The sequence below is a fragment of the Gorilla gorilla genome, chromosome 18 (assembly GCF_029281585.2).
Source record: "Gorilla gorilla gorilla isolate KB3781 chromosome 18, NHGRI_mGorGor1-v2.1_pri, whole genome shotgun sequence".
NCBI lineage: Eukaryota > Metazoa > Chordata > Mammalia > Primates > Hominidae > Gorilla > Gorilla gorilla.
Window position 1 is genome coordinate 8255705 of NC_073242.2, and position 20210 is coordinate 8275914.

The 20210-nt window shown below is 59.0% G+C and overlaps 2 protein-coding genes across 3 annotated transcripts in view; one reads left to right on the plus strand and one right to left on the minus strand.

The window, feature by feature from the left end:
* The window catches only part of C18H16orf96 (chromosome 18 C16orf96 homolog), a 48683-nt gene extending 41049 nt beyond the window's left edge, over positions 1 to 7634 (plus strand). Inside the window, 2 exon segments of the mRNA XM_055365179.2 lie at positions 2980 to 3060; positions 3796 to 7634. Coding sequence (XP_055221154.2) covers positions 2980 to 3060; positions 3796 to 4013 — 299 coding nt within the window. The 3' untranslated portion in view covers positions 4014 to 7634.
* A 4842-nt stretch (positions 7635 to 12476) lies between these two features.
* On the minus strand, positions 12477 to 18645 carry UBALD1 (UBA like domain containing 1). 2 transcript variants are annotated; one of them, XM_019012132.4, is made up of 3 exons: positions 18281 to 18645; positions 14087 to 14149; positions 12477 to 13576 (listed from the first exon to the last, which is right to left on the minus strand). In XM_019012132.4, exons 1-3 carry the CDS (start codon positions 18398 to 18400, stop codon positions 13226 to 13228), a joined length of 534 nt encoding a protein of 177 aa, XP_018867677.1. In that variant the 5' UTR covers positions 18401 to 18645; the 3' UTR covers positions 12477 to 13225. The 2 variants fall into 2 exon arrangements, with proteins under 2 accessions (XP_018867677.1, XP_055221155.1); XM_055365180.2 differs by having other exon boundaries at positions 18096 to 18513.
* Positions 18646 to 20210: the final 1565 nt, after the last annotated feature.

A 20210-nucleotide genomic window follows, 5' to 3' on the forward strand; every position in this document is an offset into this window, starting at 1 on the left:
CCTCGTCTGTACTGAAAATACAAAAATTAGCCAGCCATGGTGACACACGCCATTAATCCCAGCTACTCAGGAGGCTGGGGCGGGAGAATCACTTGAACCCAGGAGGCAGAGGTTGCAGTGAACCAAGATCACGCCACTGCCCTCTCGCCTGGACAACAGAGCGAGACTTCGTCTCAAAAAAAAAAAAAACAAAAAAACAGCTGAAGTTCCAGCCTGGGCAACAACAAATTAGCTGGGCGTGGTGGCGTGCGCCTGTAGTCCCAGCTTCTCAGGAGGCTGAGGCAGGAGGATCGCTTGAGCCCGGGAATTTGAGGCTGCAGTGAGCCATGATCTCACCACTGCACTCCAGCCTGGGCGACAGAGCCAGACCCTGTCTCAAAAACAAACAAACAAACAAACAAAAACAGAACAGAACAAAACCAAACAAAAACAACAACAAAAACAAAATACAGCCAGAGCTGATCCTCCCGCTGTCCTGGAGGCTGGAAATCCTAAATCAAGGAGTCAGCAGGGCTGCACTCCCTCCAAAGGCTTGAGGAGGGTCCCTCCCTGTCTCTTCAGCTTCTGGGGCCGATGGCACTCCCTGGCACTTCTCTGTCCCCATGTGAGCTTCTCTTCTGTGTGTCCTCTCCTCTGTCCCCCATAAGGACATTTGTCTTTGGATTTGTGTCCGACCTAACCCAGAATGATCTCATCTCAAGATCCTTAACCTAATTATACCTGCAAAGACCCTTTCTCCAAATAAGGTCACATTCACAGCTTCTAGGAGATGTATGTTTTTGGGGAGCACCATTCAACACACCCTGTTTCCAGGTGGGCCAGACACCGTCTCAAACCCTGCATTCTCCTGGGCGGGATGTGGCTTCTCCTCGAGAGGACTGGCCGTTCCAGCCCCTGCCCCCTGCCTGGTATCTGCTGGGAGGGCTCAGGCTGGGCGTCAGGGATCACCAGGCAGGATCACAACAGTGGCTAATATTTAATGAACCCCGACTTCGTGCCAGGCCCTGCTCCACCTCCTTCACCCTCCAACAACCTGCCAAGGAGTTTCACAAATGACCAGCTGAGTGAGGGCTGCTTGCCGGGCGGCCAGGGCAGATGGAGTCCACATCTGATGCACCCAGTCCTGTCCCCACTCATTCACTGGCCTCCCCAAGGGCTGTCATCTAGAGGGAGGGGCTTTCCCCCTTGGCTTATTCATTCCCAAGACCCACACAGCAAGCCAGGACTTGAATCATGATGGCGTCACCTGCTTCATCTTTTTTTTTTTTGAGACGGAGTTTCGCTCTTGTTGCCAAGGCTGGAGTGTAGTGGGGCGATCTCAGCTCACTGCCATCTCAACCTCCTGGGCTCAAGAAATCCTCCCTCTTCAGCCTTCCAAGTGACTGGAACTACAGGCGTGCGCCACCACGCCTGGATAATTTTTGTATTTTTAGTAGAGATGGGGTTTTGCCATGTTGGCCAGGCTGGTCTCGAACGTCTGGCCTCAAGTGACCCACCTGTCTTGGCCTCCCAAAGTGCTGGGATTACAGGTGTGAGCCACTGCGCCCGGCCTCATGTAACTTATTGACTACTATATATTACATTGAAATTGTGACAGATTTATAGCATCTTAAAGCTGAAAAGTGGTAAGTCAAACCATCATAAATCAGGGACCTGCTGTATTAGAAATCAATTGGAAACCTGTCTGTGGCCAGATCTTGATCAGTTTGCTGTTGTCACTCATTTATTTCCCCAAAAGAACTTTCTAACTCAAAACAGACTCAAAGCCAGGTATAGTGGCTTACACCTGTAATCCCAGCACTTTGGGAAGCTGAAGCCTGAGGATCACTTGAGCCCAGAAGTTCGAGACCAACCTGGGCAACATGGTGAAACCCCGCCTTTACAAAAAATACAAAAATTAGCAGGGCATAGTGAGGCTCCCTGTAGTCCCAGCTACTTGGGGGGCTGAGGCGGGAGGATCACTTGAGCCCAGGAGGTTCCAGCTGTAGTGAGCCATGATTGCGCCACTGCACTGCAGCCTGGGCAAAAGAATGAGACTTGGTCTCAAACAAAAAAGAAAGAAAAAAGAAAAGAAATGTCCAGAATAGAAAAATCTATAGACAGAAGGAAAATTGGTGATTTCCAGGGGCTGGGGTTTGGGGCGGGGAAAGGGAGAGTGACTGCTTAATGGGGACAGGGCCCCTTTTGGGGTAATGGGAAAGTTTCAGAACAAGGTAGTGGTGGTGGTGTGCAACGCTGTGTGCTTCCTAAATGCCTCTGAATTGTGCACTTTAAACTGGTTAATTTTACGTTATGTGGATTTTACTTCGAATAATGAAAAAAAAAACAAAGGTGAAGGACAGGAAGATGGGGGCATTTAGGTGCTCTGGCCCCCAGCGGGACAGCTAAACCATAAATAGCCCTGCCAGCATTTCACCTGTGTCTTACTGTGCTGAAATCACGTCGCACTCCTCTCTGGCCTAGAGTTACTTTCAAAGAGCCTTCTTTTCTTTCTTAGCCTTGAGACACTCTCCACTCAAGAAGGCAAGGAAGGCTGGGCGTAATGGTTCACGCCTGTAATTTCACCACTTTGGGAGGTCAAGGTGGGAGGATAGCTTGAGCCCAGGAGTTCAAGACTAGCCTGAGCAACATAGCGAGACCTCCTCCCTAAGAAACATTTAAAAAATTAACCGGGAGTAGTGGGGCACACCTGTAGTCCCAGCTACTCGGGAGGCTGAGTTAGGAGGATTGCTTGAGCCCAGGAGTTCAAGGCTGCGTGCGCTCCGGCCTAGGTGACAGAGCGGAGACCCTGCCTCAAGAAAAAAAAAAAAGAAGAAGCCAAGGAGGAAAGAACATTGATTATCCCATAAAGGAATGGACCGGGGAGCCTGGGAAATGGGGTTGGTCCCACCAGAGGGAGACTGCCCAGTGCTGGGATCGGCCTAACACAGGCCCAGGGGTGGATGCCACCCACACCTGTCTCTTTTCTTTTCTGCTAAGCTGTGAAGGCTCCGTGTCCCCCGTCACAAAGCCTGTATGACCGTGTGCACTCCAGTGCCCTATTTGGCGCCATCTGCCCCCGTGAGTACCTGGTTCCCAGCCCCAGCCCAGCTGTGATTCTGGAAGGGTCTCCAGTCCCTCTTCGTCTCATCCCATCCCCCACACCCCGCCTGGGCTCTCCTGTCCACCTCCTCCACCTCCTGCCTGCTTTGCCTGCCTATGGCACTTCAGAGATGATTCCTGGCCCCAGTGCCATCCCCGGTGCCCAGGCCAAGCATCTGTCCCCAGCGTCCACCCAGCTGCAGGGGCGGCAACAAGGGAACTGAGGTTGGAAGGAACTGAGCTTCTCTGGTTCGGATCACCACGTAGCAGGCATCTGAGGGTACTTTACAGTTTACACGGCAGTTTCTCCCTTATCTCATCAGAACCTCATCCCGACTCCTGTGAGGCAGGCACTGTTTGCCCATTTCACAGAGGAGGGAGCAGAGGCTCGGTCACTTTGAGCTGTGGCCCAAGATCACAGAGCTAGTGAGCTGGGAGCTGAGCCCAGATCCGTGGACTCCAAGCTTCATGTTCTCTCCCGGGGGCTCTGCTCCATTTAAGCAAACATTCCTGGTGTCATTTATCTTGGGTCACCCACCCAGGACATTTAGGGTGCCCAGGGCCCAGGCGAGGTATGGCGCCCAGCCGGCCATGGCCTGTACAGCACTTCTAGTCCTGGGCTTCTCTTCTCTTTAGTGGGGATGGCCCCATCAGGCTAGTGTCTCCCAGGAAGGTTCTTGGCACACATCTAGGGTTTCTCCTGCCCCTCCCCAGCCCTGTGCCCCCGCTCCAGTGCCTGCTCAGCTGCCTCGGGCCCTCACCCGACGATGCCAACTCGACCACCTTCCCTGCCACCTCTGCCGCTGCTGCCACCGCTGATTCCATCCCTAAGGGACCCCCAGCAGGCCCCAGGGTCCACCAGGCTCTCAAGAGCTCCACACATTGAGTCCCGAGTCGGCAGGAAGCCCCCCGAGGAGCCCGCCAACCCGTAAGCCCCACCCCGCTGCGCCCCCCATCGCTAAGTCCCCTCCACGTCCGAGGCTGAGGCCCATGTGGCCCTCCCACCCCCACCAAGTCCCCTCCACATCCGAGGCTGAGACCCATATGCACCCCCCCACCCCCACCAAGTCCCGTCCCCGGCTGAGACCCAGGGCCCTGAGCCTGGCCCAGAAAGGGTGCTGGGGCCCTGGATAGAGGGGAGGGGTCTGTGTAGGGGACCCCCATGCTGACCCAGTGGCTGTTTTATCCTGTGCATATAAATACAAACAGCACAGTGCACATTCTCATTCTACATTGTCATATAAACACAGCTTTCTAGTGTGAATTTTCCAACAAGCCAATTTAATTCCTTGATCCATTTTCAATACAACACCAAGTGGTCTGAAAAACACTTTTCCAGCTGGGCACAGTGGCTCACGCCTGTAATCTCAACACTCTGGGAGGCCGAGGTGGGCGGATCACCTGAGGTCAGGAGTTTGAGACCAGCCTGGCCAACATGGTGAAACCCCATCTCTATTAAAAATACAAAAATTAGCCGGGCGTGGTGGTGGGCACCTGTAATTTCAGCCACTTTGGAGGCTGAGACAGGAGAATCACTTGAATCCAGGAGGTAGAGGTTTCAGTGAGCCGAGATGGCACCACTGCATTCCAGCCTGGGCAACAAAGAGCGAAACTCAATCTCAAAAACAAAAAACAAAACAAAACAAAACAAAAAACACTTTTCCTTTTATTTGCTGAAATGATTTCATTAGAATCACTTCCAATTACAGCTCCTGGCACTGTGCCTTTCATTTGGGGGCCATTATTTCCAAGACCAGTTCCCCACGGGAACCAGACTGGGCTGTGTGCATCCTTTTTATTTCATGTTCTTTCTACCAGTAACTAGTTATTAATTTTTTTAAACAAAATCTGATTGTTTATATTTGCCTCTTGGCTGATCCATGAGGAGGCTGGTGCGGCGCCCGTGGGATATTCTGGGATGGCCATCCCTTCCAGGGCCAGGTGCCACTTGCCTGTTTCAAGTCTTTCTGGTTCCCGTGCTCACCACCGATGCATTTGGTGGGAAAAGAGCCAACTGTGAGGTCACACCGTCTTGCTGCGGCAATTCAGGGATTGGCCTTGGCACGCAGAGCAGAGGGCTCCCCCAGGCCCCCCTCCCCACAATGCTTCCGGCCTCATTTCTTCCCCTTCTGACAGTTTGCCTGTCTCTCCCTTCAATTTCCTCCCTTTCAATCCTCCTCCGTCTTTCCTTTCTCGCCCCTAACGCTGTCTCGTTTTGCTCTCTCCTTCTGTACTATTGACGGTTCTATCCCATCTCAGAGACTAAAACAATGTCCCTGTGCAGGGGTGAAGCCTGACCCGCCGCCATAGTCCCCAGTGTCCACTGGATCCCTGGGGTGGTGCTAGGGAGTTGAGGGGCTGGTGGGGAGCTGCCAGGAGGGAGCTGGAGGGGGGCTCCCCTTTGGCTGCCTAGGGGGGGACTTTGGGCTCCAGGCTCTCCCCGGCCCCGGTGGCCATCGGAGTCTGGGGACACTGCATGCCTACTCTGTTCCTATTGTCCTCAAGGTCCCTGGCCCAGCTCACTGTGACCCACGCCCCCCACCCTGGCTGCTCTTTTCTTTCTCCAGAGACTGTGTCCAAATGAGGCCAAGCCCCTCTTGACCTGGGTGACACCTGTCCAAGCTGCCTTGGGGGTGCTGTCTGGTGTAGCCCTGGCCCCCACCCCGACCCCTATACCACAGATGAGTATTTCAGGCAATTTCTGCCCAGAAAAAAATCTTCCACATTTCTGACCGTGGATGAGGGGACTGGCGGAGTGCCTTCTGTGTGGGGAGGTGGGACTTGCTGGTCCCTCCTCCAGCCACCACCCAAGGCTCAGCCCGTGGGCAGGAGAGAAGGCACCCAGGGTCACAGAGTGAGAGGCCCCAACTTGCCGGCCCCCACCAGGAGGCTGAACCTGCTGGGTCCTGTGACTTCCACCCCCTCCCACTGCAGGGAGGCGTGGCCCCCGCTTTGCTGAGCTGGGAGGGGAGGGCTCCTGGGGGACACCAGGCCAGGCCATCTTGACACGTAACACCCAGGGCTTCCCCCGGTCCCGCACAGCTGGGCCCCCCTCTCCCTAGTGCCCCTCACTGCCTGTCCCCACTGGGCCCCTCCAGAGCACCATCCCAGCCCCTTTCTTGGGTGTACAAGCCAGGGCTGGAGTGAGTTTCTGCAGCCCAGCAGGTGAGGATCGAGGCCTGGGGGCATCTCCTCTGCATCCTCACGGGCCACCTGGGGGCTTGGGAAGGTGGGGACTCCGGCCCCACAGCAGGCTCGTGAGGAGCAGTCCCGGAAGAAGGCAGTGCCCAGGGGAGGGTGTGGGGAGGCTGGCCTTGGCCTGGTCCCAGGTGGGAGCTGCAGGCAGAATCTCCCCTAACCCACACTAGTGCAGAGGGGTGGCGCCTGCAGGCCTTGGAAGCTGGGAGGGGGAGCTGCGCTACTCCCTGGGCAGCAGCTGTGGCTTGGTTGGGCATAGTGGCTCATACCTGTAAGCCCAGCACTTTTGGAGGGAGAGGCTGGAGGACTGCTTGAATCCAGGAGTTCCAGACCAGCCAGGGCAACAGTGAGACCCAGTCTCTACAAAAAAATAAATAGCTATGCGTGGTAGTGCATGTGTGTGGTCCCAGCTAGTTGGGAGGCTGAGGCGGGAGGATCAATTTAGCCCAGGACGTCAAGGCTGCAGTGAGCTATGATTGCACCACTGCACTCCAGCCTGGGTGACAGAGTGAGACCCTGTCTCAGAAAAAACAACAACATGGCCGGGCGTGGTGGCTCACGCCTGTAATCCCAGCACTTTGGGAGGCCGAGGTGGGCAAATCACCTGAGGTCAGGAGTTCGAGACCAGCCTGGCCAGTATGATGAAACCCCATCTCTATTAAAAATACAAAAAATTAGCTGGGCATGGTGGCACGCGCCTGTAATCCCAGCTACTCAGGAGGCTGAGGCAGGAGAATCGCTTGAACCCAGAAAGCAGAGGTTGCAGTGAGCCGAGATCGCGCCATTGCACTCCAGCCCCGGGGACAAGAGTGAAACTCTGTCTCAAACAAAAAAAAGAAGACAGATGAATTGGTCATGTGGAGAGGGGAGGGAGGGGCGCGGGGCTCTGTGAATGGGGTGGGCAGGAAGGGAAAGGAAGGTCCCACCTTGAGGTGCTGCTGGAACAGAGGAGATGCTGTGTGGTGACCACCTCACACTGCCAGGCCCAGCCCAGCCCACGCCTGCAAGTGAAAGGTCATTCAACGTGTTCTCCCTTTCAAGGACCATGAACTCATTAACACTAAGGGATAAACAACGGACGCCAGCACGTGTGTTGGAAAAGGGCACTGTGAGTACCCGAAGGTGGACTGCCCAGGGTGGAAGTTCAGGCACCAGACGGAAAGGCGTGGCATGCAGCGACTTCTTAGGGACGCGGGAACCAACACATGCTCCCTCCAACCCCCCACACCCACTGTCCTGGCTGGCTTGACTTCTGACTCTCCATGGATGTGCGAGCTCTAAGCAGAGACCTTCCACACACACAACCGGCAGACAAGGGTTTCTCTCCTCTGCCTCCCTCACCTTGCTCGTGGCTCCACTGGGATGAGGGCAAAATGACTCCATCAAGATCGTGGCTTTGCAATTCCCCAGGAGATGAGAGATGACCCCGGGAAGCAGAGCAGAATTTCACCAGCAGGCTCCCCGGCGCCTAGTGCTGTGCCACTGACAAGTCCTTGGTCATCCTGGAAGGGGCCCCCAATTCCTGCCCTCCCTACAAGGACTCGGTAGCCCCTCACCTCCAAAACAGCCGTGTTCTTTTAAGGCTCTGTTGAAATACATCCGTTGTCCAAATATGAGCAGTGCTCAAAAACCCAGAGAACCTTCCAAATGCAGGAATTAGAAGAAGCCTTGTGTCAGAAGATCTCCATTCTGGCCAACCTAGGAGGTCTCCCCTATTCGGGGAGGAAGACCGGAGTCAAAGGACTCATCTGTCCTGTGCCAGGGACTGCTGTGAAAGCCCCTCAGAGACCTCCAGGGCCACAGCAGCCCCACCCAGCCCCGCAGTCAGCCTCGGAGACAGCCTGGTTCCCTGTGGCTGGCCGCAGGGTGTTCTCAGAGAACCCTGGCTGGACCACTGCAAAGACCCTGGGGACACTCAGCAGCCCCTGGTGAGTCCCTCTCAACCAAGAGCATCTTGCAGAACAAGCCGTCTGTTTTCACAGCCCTTTCCAGGGGGAGCCCTGCCCACCGCCGTTCATCCTACCCCACTGGACAGGGCATTTACTTCTGAAGCTCCCCGTGGTGAAAAGACAGACCCCCTCCAGGGATTCCAGCCGATTCCCACGCAGCAGTTGGACTCGTGCATGGCTGTGGTGGCGTAGAGCAGGCTGGCAGGGGCAGGCCAGGCCGTGTCCCCAGTGCCATGGTCAGTTTCAGCCAGTTATGGCCTTAAGGGAATTTGCACCAAATCTTCCATTTTCCAAGATAAGTCGGAAGTGAGGCTTTTCCCATAAACTCTCCTGATTTATTTTTTTCTTGAGATGGAGTTTCGCTCGTTGCCCAGGCTGGAGTGTAGTGGTGCCATCTCGGTTCACCGCAACCTCTGCCTCCTGGGTTCAAGCGATTCTCCTGCCTCAGCCTCCCGAGTAGCTGGGATTACAGGCATGCACCACCACACCCAGCTAAGTTTTTGTATTTAGTAGAGATGGAGTTTCACCATGTTGGTAGGGCTGCTCTTGATCCCCTGACCTCAGGTGATCCACCCACCTTGGCCTCCCAAAGGGCTGGGATTACAGGTGTGAGCCACCGTGTCTGGCCTCCCGTTGGTTTTGCTTTCGATTTTCCAGGCTTAGAGAAGTCATGGGAGGCTCCAGGTTCTTTGTGTCAAATTCAAGGTCTGGGGCATGTGGTGATTTCGTAGGCCCACCTCTGGCTCCCCTAGAGTTAGTCCTAGCCCACATGCACAGCCCCCTTCTTTTTGTAAGATGCCCCTGCGACCAGGGACTCCAAGCACACCTGGTAGGGCCTCTGCATCTGCCGGAAAACACCTGCACTGCCAGCGCCAGCACCAGCCCCGCCCTCCCCAAGGCTCCCAGACTGCTCCCACTGGGAGTGGCTCCCAGCTGGCCTGGGGCACTTATTAAAAATCAGATCTGGAGCTGGGCGAGGTGGTTCACGCCTGTAATCCCAGCACTTTTGGAGGCCAAGCCAAGAGGATCACTTGAGGCCAGGAGTTCAAGGGCAGCCTGGGCAACATAGCAAGACCTCATCTCTACAAAAAAATTTTTAAAAAATTAGCCAGGTGTGGTGGCGTGCACCTGTAGTCCCAGCTACTTGGGAGCCTGAGGTGGGAGGATCACCTGAGCCCAGGATTTCAAGGCTGTAGTGAGCTATGATTGCATCACTGCACTCTAGTCTGGGGAACAGAGAAAGACCCTATCTCTAAAACACAAATCAGATTCTTTGACCCTCCTCCAGAACAACTGCCTCAAGGGAGAGGCCGGGAACGTGGGTGTTCAGCAAGCACCCAGGGGATGCTTGTGCTCTGGAAGTCCGGGGATCGAGTCTGCAGGCTCCCACTCACCATGTGGGGGCATGACTAGATGGCATGTAAAAACATACGTGAAAGGAGCTATTTTCATTTTTTTTTTGTTTTTTTTTTTTTTTTGAGATGGAGTCTTGCTTTGTCTCCAGGCTGGAGTGCAGTGGAGTGATCTCTGCTCACTGCAACGTCCACCTCCTGGGTTCAAGCGATTCTCCTGCCTCAGCCTCCCGAGTAGCTGGGACTACAGGCGCCCGCCACCACGCCCAGCTAATTTTTTGTATTTTAGTAGAGACGGCGGTTTCACCATGTTGGCCAGGAAGGTCTCGATCTCTTGACCTCATGATCCCCCCGCTGCACCCTCCCAAAGTGCTAGGATTACAGGCGTGAGCCACCGTGCCCAGCCTGTTTTATTTTCAATAACAGCCTTGAGGTATAATTGACACACCAGAACGTCCACATTTCTAAAGCATGCCATTGAGTGGCTTTTGGTACAGTCACAGATCAATCACCATCATCTACCCAGGGAGCTTCCACGATTGTACGTCAGGGCCTCGGCCTCGGCCCAGAGAGTCTGATGGCATGAGGCCGAGGAACCTGTGGTTTGCCAGTTTTATTTTACCTGCTGTGCAGCCAGGTATGAGAGCCACAGAACTAGCACAGAGGCACTGCACTGGGACCACGGTGGCCTGTGGGAGACATGAGCACTGGCTGCAAACACTTCCGATTGTCCTAATAAGGGGGCTGCCCTTGGATTCAGTGGGGAGGGCTCAGGGATACTGCTCAGCACCACTGCAGGACAATAACACAGCCCTCAATGTCAACAGTGACCACGCTGAAAAAGCCAGCCCTGCAGGAACCTCAAGTCTCTCCTGTCCTTAATGTGACCACTTGAGACCCCCCAGGCCCAGCCCACAGTGGCCCCCAGAAACAGAAATGAGGGTGGTGGGACAGTTTCCCCGGCATTAGTGACGATGTAGGGATGAAGTGTAGGGACAATTCCTAAACTTTGATGTCTATCTGGAACCAGGGGCTCCTGTTCAATCAGTTTCTGATTCGGGGAGTCTGGGCTGCAGCCTCACTCTGACAAGCTCCTGGCTGATGCTGGGGTCCGAACCATGCCTTGAATAGTGAGGGTGTGGTTCACTACAGGCCACCCCAGGGCTCATGGTGTTTAATAAATGGAACTCTCCGCGGGGCGCGGTGGCCCACTCCTATAATCTCAGCACTTTGGGAGGCCAAGGCAGGTGGATCACTTGAGGTCAGGAGTTCAAGACCAGCCTGGCCAACATGGTGAAACCCCGTGTCTACTAAAAATACAAAAACTAGCCAGGCGTGGTGGAGGGTGCCTGCAGTCCCACCTACCCGGGAGGCTGAGCCAAGAGAATCACTTGAACCTGGGGGGCAGAGGTTGCAGTGAGCTGAGATGGCACCACTTCACTCCAGCCTGGGTGACTGAGTAAGACTCCGTCTCAAAAAACAAAAACAAAAACACAGCACTCCCGAGCCTCACACTGTGCAGAGTCCTGGACAGCGCTGCCTCATGCATGGCGGACACGTGCAGCTACCTCAGCATGTGAGGTGGGAGAGTCCAGGGGCACTCACCCCACATTGCAGATTACCCCAAAACACTTCTCTCTGCAAAGCATTTTTCCCACCACTGGAAGGCGGCTATGGCAGTTTCCTGAGAATTTTTTTCCCATATCAAAGAGTGGAGGAGCTGCAAAGTAAAGACTCAGGAGGCCAGATATGTCCCCCCCTCTCCTCCTGCCACGTTCTCTCCCTCCCCTGCTACCCAGGCACCCCAGGCGGATGCAGGGGGCTGGCTGGCTGGCCAGGGCCACCCGTCCTGTGGGCTCCGAGAGGCTATTACAAAGGCAGATTCCTGGGAGGGCCCATTCCTGGGAAGCAAGTGCGGCTTGAGCGGAGGTCACAGCAGCCAGTCGCCAGTGCCAAGCAGCCAGTGAGCAGCTGTCCCAGGTGGGCTCTGTCAACACAGCCTCTGCAGGTTCCAACCAGGAGATGAAGTCAGGCACTGGTGTGGCGAGAGCACTGAGGCACGCTTCCTGAGAGGCACAGTCACATCCCTGGGAGCCAGGAAGGGTCAGTGGGGAGTGTCGGACGCCAGGGGAGCACGGGACTTTCAGAAAGAGAAGATGCTCTTCCACCCAGGTGGCAGGGCCTCCGCCAGGGGCTGGTACTATCTTAGATAGAGTGGGTGTTGCCCGTGAGGAGCTGTGAGCTGAGTCCCGTGGGGGTGTTGCAGAGGCCCCAGTCTCCCTTCTGCCCCAAGTCCAAGCCCACTCTTGGGGAGCTGTGAGGCTGAGGGTGCATTCTCCCAAAGCTGCTCCAGCTCATCCCAGGCAGCCTCGGGTTGCCAGTCTCCTAAGTGACCCAACATCTGTGCCCCCTTTGCTGGCAGCACTCCGCCCCATCCTTGTCCCCTGCCTCGTCCTCTGCCCCTTGCAAGCTTCCCTGGCTCTGTCTGCCCTCTGCCCAGAGGCCCTGCCCTACCCAGTGCGTGCTGGAGGCCGGGCTCAGAGGGTCCAGCCTGTGCCCAGCCACTGGAGCCGAGACCGAGAAAAGTCCTGAGATGAAACCCAGGACAACGGAAGGCAGGTGTGAGCCCTGCGAGCTCCTAACTGGGCGCCAGGATCCGTCCAGCCAAGCAGGGGCAGGGGTGGGCCGACAGGATGGGGACCCAGGCCAGGAACTAACTTCACAGGAAAAGCCCTGGGTGGGCAGGAAGATTCCAGAGCACGCTGTGGCTGACAAGGGCGACAGGCAGCAGTGTGGAGCAGGGGAGGCTGGGGGTGGCCCTGTCTTCTGGGCGGCGGCCCCCAGAACCAGCTGGCAGCAAGCCTCATATAGAAGGTAAGACCACAGAGCCTGGCAGTGGTTTGGAATTCGTTCTTCTCTTTTGTTAAAAGGGGGAAAGGAAGTGGATGCGGGTACCCCCAGGTGCAGGGGAGGCATGCAGGCAGCCCCAGCAGGCAGGCGCTGGGAGGCGGTGGGAAGAGTCCTGGAGTTTCCCACAATCCTTTTCTCTGCAAGGAACAGCAACGCTGGCTGACGAGGGGGTGGGGAGGAGGCAGGGCCCTGGGGAGGGGGCGGCGGGCAGGGGGCTGGGGGCTCACACTAACATGCAAAGTCCAGCTGCCCCAGGAACTAGGTTGCTTCTGAAGAGCGACACACGTAGAAATACACAGACACGGCCACGCGCACACATGCGGAGAGGCTCTGCATTCCCTAGGGTGGGGGTCGAGGCCTGCCGGCCCCCAAGGAGCTCCAAGCCAGGGATCAGCGATGTCTCCGCCAGGGTAGTCCTCCACGGCACCCCTGGGCTGGGCGGGGCAGGTACGTCTTCGAAGGAAGGCTGCGTGGTCTCTGAAGTTCTGTCCACCAGGCACCCAGGCCGCTCTGAACCACTCCATGTGCCGGGGCCGCTGGGGCCATGACCTTGCGTGTGGGCAGCTGCGTGTTCTGGCACCAGACGTGTCCCTGCCTGGCTAGAGTCCACGCTCTCCCCTCCAGGGCTCCGGGGAACAAGGGGTGCAGACAGAAAAGGGGTGAAGGGGGCCCGCAGAGACGTCCTCTCCCCCGCCCCACGGGGTCCTGGCCTCCGGGAGGGGGGAGGGGCCTCCCTTATCTCTCTGCCTCCATGGCAGGGTGGGCCCTGGGTTCTGAGGTGGCCTGTTGGGGGGCCAGGGGTGGCCAGTCTGAAGCCGGAGAAGGGGGTGTTGGAGTCCACAGGGGCGGCTGTGGCTGGTGGTGCTGTGGGCCCCCCGGGGGCGAGGCCGCCGTGGGCCAGCTGGAGGCCGCAGAGCTGCTGGTGGCGGCATGGGGGAAGTGTGGCGGGGGTGACGTGGCTGTCGCGGCCATCGGGCTGCCGCTGCCACCGCTGTGGAAGCTCTCGGAGGCCTTGAGACGGGAGAACATGGTGAGAGCGTCGGGGAAGTTGGGGGGTGTAGCAGGGGTATTGGCGGGGGTGCACATCTGTGAGGGGAAGAGAGGAGAGATGGGGTGAGCACCCCTTCCTGGAGGGGCCCCCACTGCCTCCCAAGGGGAGATGCGTGGCTGGCCCATTCTCGGAAGGCTCTGTGTTCCTTCCCCAGACCCCCAAGCCTGTCCGCCGCCCAGGGGTTCCCAGAGGAGAAGCCTTGAGATGAACCGACCCAGGCTCACTCTCAGGAGCCCACGGTGCCTGGGGCCACGAGGCTTTCCCAGCCCACCCCCTTCCATCGGCCACAGCATCCCCGGGGGCTGTAGGGTAAGGAGCTTCATTGCCCCAGAGGCCAGCGCCCCCCAGGTCTCAGGGGGAGCTGGCACAGGCAAGATTAAGTGCAGGACCCACAGAGCCGGGACTCCTGCTGACCCATCCCCAAAGAGGTTGAGCCCCGCCTGCACCAGCGCCCTCGTACAGCTGGGCCAGGGGCTGCCTATACACCGAACTAGCTCGGCCTCCTTCCGCCCAATCCAGAACTGGGGACTCCAGGGGACACTTACCATCTGGTGGTGATGGTGGCTGTAGGGGATGTTGGTCTCCTGGAAAAAGGCGCTGAGGGCTGTCTGCAGGAAGAAAGGCCCCTGCTCACCCTCCAGGCCCCTGCCGGCCCTGCCGCTGCCCTTGTTCCCAGGCTCCTCTGAGGCTGGGGATGACCCTGGCTGGACTGCTGAGTGGGAGGGGTGAGTCGCAGTGCTGAGGCTCAATGGCTTGCCTGTCACCCCTAACCCTCACTGCTGTCTAAGGAGGAGCCACGGAACCTTGGGCAGTTGGGGTGGGCGGAGAAGACCCTTCCCCTGCTGCTCGCCACCTGCCTCAGTGCCTAAGGCCTGCAGAGCCCTCCCCCTGCACCAGCTGGCACCAGCACCATGACTGGGGGAGGGCGGGCAGTACACTCACCCCATCCTGGGGGAAAGGCGCCCGGCCCCAGGTGGCCCAACCAGACCTCCCCACCCTGCCCCGTTTCAGGAGATTCTAGCCTGGCTGTTACCACCTCGACGGGTAGCAAGTCTCTAGTCTTCTCTAAGCCTCGGTCTCCTCATCTGCGAAGCAAAAGCATCTTGAAGGAGTCTGAGCCTGGCGGTGGGGATCCCCTGCTGCCCCACCCAGCTCTGCTTCTGGCTGATCAAGGGGGCCACTGTTTGGGCCTTGGTTTCTCCATCTGTACCACAAAGAGGTTAGACTAGGTGGCTCCCGGGTCCCCTCCCTTGCAACAGTGACCTCCTAAGATCACCAGATTCCAGCAAGCAGGGCCTGGCACCAAGGAGACAAGCCTGGGCTTTAGGCTCACTCGCTTCCCCACCTGAGCCTCCCTCGGAACAGTGACCGGGAAGTGGAGCAGAAAGACGGCCCTAGGACCAAAGCTACCACGGGTTTACGACAGCTCCCAGGACAGCTCCCCAGCCACCCGCCCTTGGCTGGCACCACGCTAGGCACGGGATGCTCCACCGTCTCCCTCCACACCCGGGCCGCATGCCACACTGAGCACGGTGCGGGCACCCAGCAGGGCTCCATCCCAGCGGGGCCATGGACTGTCATCATTAACCCCACAGGCAGGGACTGCTGTCTTACAAGCAGGGAAATGAAGGTAGGAAGTGACTTGCTCAGGGTCAGCTGGTCGGCAGAAGACAGAGATGGGGGCGCTCAGAAAGGCCAGGACAGGTGGGGGAGACAGAGCGAGCCTGGAGCCCTTTCCTGTGTGTGTCAGCTCAGCAGGCTCCAGAGGTCCTTGGTGACTGGGGACTGAGGAGCCCCAGAGGGAGGCGCTGGGATTTGCTATGTCCTGGCTGAGGCCCTGCAGGGGTGGGGAGGCCTGTCCCAGGAAACGGAGGCTGCTCTTGCGCAAGGGCCAGTGAAGGAGCCCCACAAGTATGTGAGGGGTCCTTGGGGCCCTGCCAAGTCCCAGGCCCAGACTTGGAGCTTCAAGCCGCCGAGGTGCCCCTACCGCCACCCCTCAGGCCCACTCCCCTAACGCCAGCTTAACTTCCTAGCCCTCCCAGGCCCAGCACACCCAGAAATCCAGCCTGGCTCCTGGGGCCTGCCCTCGGTCAGGGGGTATGGGTGGGAGGTTATTTAAAATTTTTTTTTTTTTTTTTTTTTTTTGAGACGGAGTCTCCCTCTGTCACCAGGCTGGAGTGCAGTGGCGTGATCTGGGCTCACTGCAACCTTTGCCTTCTAGTTCAAGAGATTCTCCTGCCTCAGCCTCCCGAGTAGCTGGGACTACAGGCACGTGCCACCACACCTGGCTAACTTTTGTATTTTTAGTAGAGATGGGGTTTCACCATGTTGGCCAGGATGGTCTTGATCTCTTGACCTCATGATCCGCCCGCCTTGGCCTCCCAAAGTGCTGGGATTACAGGCAAGAGCCACCGTGCCCGGCAAAAAATATTTTTTAAATAAATGAATTATGTGGGGAATTTCCTGCAGGAGACACCCTATCTGGGTGTCCCTAAACAGGGGTGTGGGAGCTCAGGCATGGGTGCCAGGCTTTAAGCACCTTCCCAGACCCCAAGATCCTCTGTCAGCAGCAGCTGTGCCCCAAAGCCCAGGCTCACTGTGTAAATCCCAACCCCAGGAGCCCCAGGCCACACCAGACCCCCTCTGCAGGCCGCTGTGAGCATTCTCCATTGAGAAACATCTGCCCCACTAGACACCGGCCCCTCCCCCTGCAGCCTCCTGCCCCCATTAGCACCTGAATTGCAGCAAATGTGACCCAGAAACACCGCCTGGTGGATGCAGCCAGCGGGTGGAGCGTGGAGGGGGATGGGGTGGCCATGTGAACCCCTCACTCAGCCCCATTCCAAGGCCTGAAGTCCCGTCACTTTCCTCCAGCCTCCCTGGCGGCCCCCACTTTACAGATGGCACAACTGAGACTTGGGAGTGGAGGGCACAGGGCTCCTCCCACGGGGACCCTGGGAGCCACCAGAGGCCCCAGATGCTCCTGCCCCTCTGGGAACAGTCTTTCCCCAGACATTGCACTCCTCAAAGCTGCATTTTCAATTAACTGTGCCGCTGAGGGATGTGGCCTGGGTGCCAGCTGGGTGCCAGGTTTTGAGGGCTGGGCTGAGTCCTGCAGGCAGGGCCCGCTTCCCACCGGACACCTACCTGCCCAGCCCCAGGCAGGGAGGGAACCCTGCGTGCAGATGTGGGACTGCCATGAATGTGGTTTTGCAAGTTTTGCCACATCCAGCCCTTGACACAAACAGGGCTGATGAGGGCTGTGGAGACCAGGAGGGGAGCAGGGAGCTTCCTCCGGGTGGGGCTGCCTCGGGGCACAGGGGGCAGTGAGCTGGCCAACAGAAGCTGACTCATGCCCCCCAACCCCACCATACAGATGTGGAAACTAAGGCCAGAGGGACAGAGCAGACTCCCACGTCCTGGGGTGAACAGCACACAGGATCAGTGGCCTCCGCGACGGCTGGGTGGAGGGAAGTAGGCAAGGAGAGAGGGATGTACTCATCTGGATGGGATGGCCACTGCCTTCCCAGACTGTCCCAAGCTTGGGACATTCTGATCCCCCTCCAGTCCCCAGGAAGCGGAGCCTCAGAGTCCTCTGGCTTCTAGTCCCTCCTGCAGGCCCTGGGATGGCTCCTCATGGAGAAACCAGGTTCCCAGTCCCCAGCTGGGCACAGATGGTACCGGGATGGCTGAGGCCATGACCCTACCCCTGTGAGGGGCACAGCTCAAAGGGCTCTGGCCTCATCCCCAGATACCAACCACCATGGGGTTAATCCTGGGGTCAGTGAATTAGGGAAGGCCAGGTAGCCTCTGGGCAGCACAAGCCAGGAGCACTACTGTCCTGTGGGTTAGGAGAGGCCCGGGGGAGTGGGTGCCAGACTGGGGCAGCATCACCTCCTACCCAGCTAGCCCGAAAGCTGGTGAACCGTGTGCACCCTCCCCAGTGCACCGGCAAAGGGACAGATGCCCCTGCCAGCCCCAGGAGAGCACCTAGTCGCGCACACGGAGTCCCCAAGCACACCTCTGAAGGGGATACACGCTCATCCCTGTGGTGTAGTGTGGGGCTCCGACACGCCACCCCTACACTCCAGGCCGTGTACACACATCACACCGTGCCGGGCACGGGCGGCATCTGCACACCCGCCACATGTGTACGCGTTGATCACACACCAAACGCACCAGGGGGCTGCGCGTTCACACGCGCGCCAACGTGCCCGCAGGTCCGCCACCTCCCCGGTGCCCGGCCGACGCCGTGGCGCGGTGCGTGCGTAAACACAAATGCACATGGACGTGTGCGCACGCCGCCGACCGCCCACCAGGCACGCGGACCCTCGGACCACTCGCCCGGAGCGGCTCCGCCCTCCGGCCCAGCTCTGCCGAGGCCTGGGGCGTCCTCCTTCCGGCCGCCCGCCCGACTGTCCGTCTGCACCGCGGCGCCGCCCTGCCCTCGGCCGTTACCCGGACAAAAGGGGTGGGGGGGGTCCCCGTCTCGATCCCGGGGGACTCGCGGCCCCGCGGGGGCGGCGTATCCCCGACCGGTGGCCCGGTTCCCACCTCCGCCCGCCGCGAGCCCTCGGGATCCGGACGCCGGGCACCGCCGTCGGGAAAGCGGGTCGAGTCTGCGGCCCGGAGGGGGCGCACAGCCGGCACGCGTCCACGCCGTCCGCCCCCGCCCAGCGACCACGCGGGACACACTCCGCCCGTGGCCCCGGCCCTCGCCCGGCTCCGGCGCCGCGCACCTCGAACTGCCAGTGGGCCGCCTGCAGCAGTTGCTTCGCCTGGTCGGCTGCGCAGCCCGCCGTCAGCACGAACTGGTTGATCATGACCTGGTGCTTGAGCTCGTCCATGTTCACGGACATGGCGCCGCCGCGCTGCCCGCTCCGGCCTCCCTCCGCCGCCCGCGCCTCCGCCTCACGCGTCCACCATTAGCGAGCCGGCTCCGGCTAATACAAATATTTACTGTGCGGCTCTGACTCACCGCGCCTCGCCTCGCTCCGCCGGCGCCGCGGCATGCTGGGATATGTAGTCCCCACGGTGCGCCGGGCGCCCCGGGGGAGAGGGGCCGGCACCCTAGGGGACGCGAAGCCCGGGAAGGGGCGTGTCTGAGCACCGAGCGCCCGCTGTGCGGATGTCCGGGCCGTAACCCGAGCCGGGCGCGTCCACGTCGCCCTCGTTGCTCTCGGTGGCACCCGTGCCCCTGCTCAGGCACGCATGGGGGTCCGCTGGCGGGGGCCACGTCTGTGCATGGGCGCAAATGCCTGACCACAGGATCTTGGCCAAGGCCTGGGGACCGTGTCTGAACTGTGAGCGCCTACTGTGTGTGGATGCCCGGGCCGTGACCAGGGTTGGGGGAGTCCACGTCGCCCTCGTTGCTCTGGGTGGCACCCGGCCCCTGCTCTGGCACGGATGGAGGTCCGCAGGCGGGGGCCTCAGGTTCGTGCATAGGCGTTTTTGCCGAGGCCCAGGAACGGTGTCTGAAAACTGAGTGCCTAATGTGTGCAGGCGCCTGAGCTGGGACCAGAGCCAGTCACGTCCACGTCGCCCTCGTTGCTCTCGGTGGCACCCACGCCCCTGCTCTGGCGGGAATTAGGATCCCAGAGGCCGGGGCCACAGATCTGTGCATGGGCGCAAACGCCAGGCCACAGACGTCTTTGCTATGCCCCGGGGACTGTGACTGAACGCTAAGTGCCTACTGTGCGCAGCTGTCCAGACCGTGACCAGAGCCAGGCACGTCCATGTCGCCCTCATTGCTCTCGGTGGCATCCGTGCCCCTGCTCTGGCACGAATTGGGGTCCCAAGGTGGGGCATACAGATCTGTGCATGGGCGCAAACGCCGGGCCACAGGCGTCTTTGCTAAGACCTAGAGACCCTGAACCCCTCTGTGATTGGCATCGCTCTGTGTTAAATAGTAGGCACACCCTTAAGAGAGGGGTCTCTAGGAATTTTGGCCCAAATCGGCTGGTCTAGGCTGAAAGGCCCGGCACACTGTAGGCGCCGACAAATACTCGTTCAGTGAATGAATCAATGAGCCACTTAAAAGCTCCGCCGCACGTCACCGCCTGTAGCTAGCCTCCTAGCTCTCCTCACTCAATCTCTCATAGCCCACTCGTGACGTTGGTCCTTCCTAGCCTGGCTCTGGGCCTGCCCCACTGTAGCCCCATGACCCTCTGGACGGCGCCTGGGACAGGCTGGCGGGGCCAGCAGCCTCCGATGCTTCGGGGTCCCCCTCCCAGCAGTTCTCCCGCTTTCCCACGCAAAATCTCGTGCTCTTTGCCGGAAATCTCGGCCCTTAGCGGGCGGGCGCCAGGGCCCGGCAGAGCCAGTTCCGGAGCGGCCCCAAACTCCCATTCCCAGAATGCCTCTGTTTATTTGCATCGTTCGGTCCCGGTGACGTCAGCTGAGTGAGGTCGTACCTCGACCAATGGACAGCCTCGTGGTGTTAGGACCTGGCCATATAAGGTAAACAAAGCTGGCGCCCAATGAAGAGGCGGCGGGGGCGGGCGCTGGGCCGGGGAGGCCGGGGGCGGGGCCGGGGGCGGGGCGACCGGGCGGTGTTTACAGACCGGCACATGGCGCTTCCGGTTGACGTTGCTGACAGCTAGTGAGGCTTTAGCCCGCTTCGAGCGCCCGGGGGCGGTAAGGCGCGATCATAGCAGCTCTCGGTGACCT

Excerpts from the sequence above, each read along its gene's own strand:
- UBALD1 (XM_019012132.4), bottom strand. The coding sequence starts at position 18,400 with ATGTCCGTGAACATGGACGAGCTCAAGCACCAGGTCATGATCAACCAG. Across the intron at positions 14,150-18,280 it reads CGGCCCACTGGCAGTTCGAG|ACAGCCCTCAGCGCCTTTTT; the intron begins GTGCGCGGCGCC and ends TTCTTCCTGCAG. Across the intron at positions 13,577-14,086 it reads GCCACCATCACCACCAGATG|ATGTGCACCCCCGCCAATAC; the intron begins GTAAGTGTCCCC and ends TTCCCCTCACAG.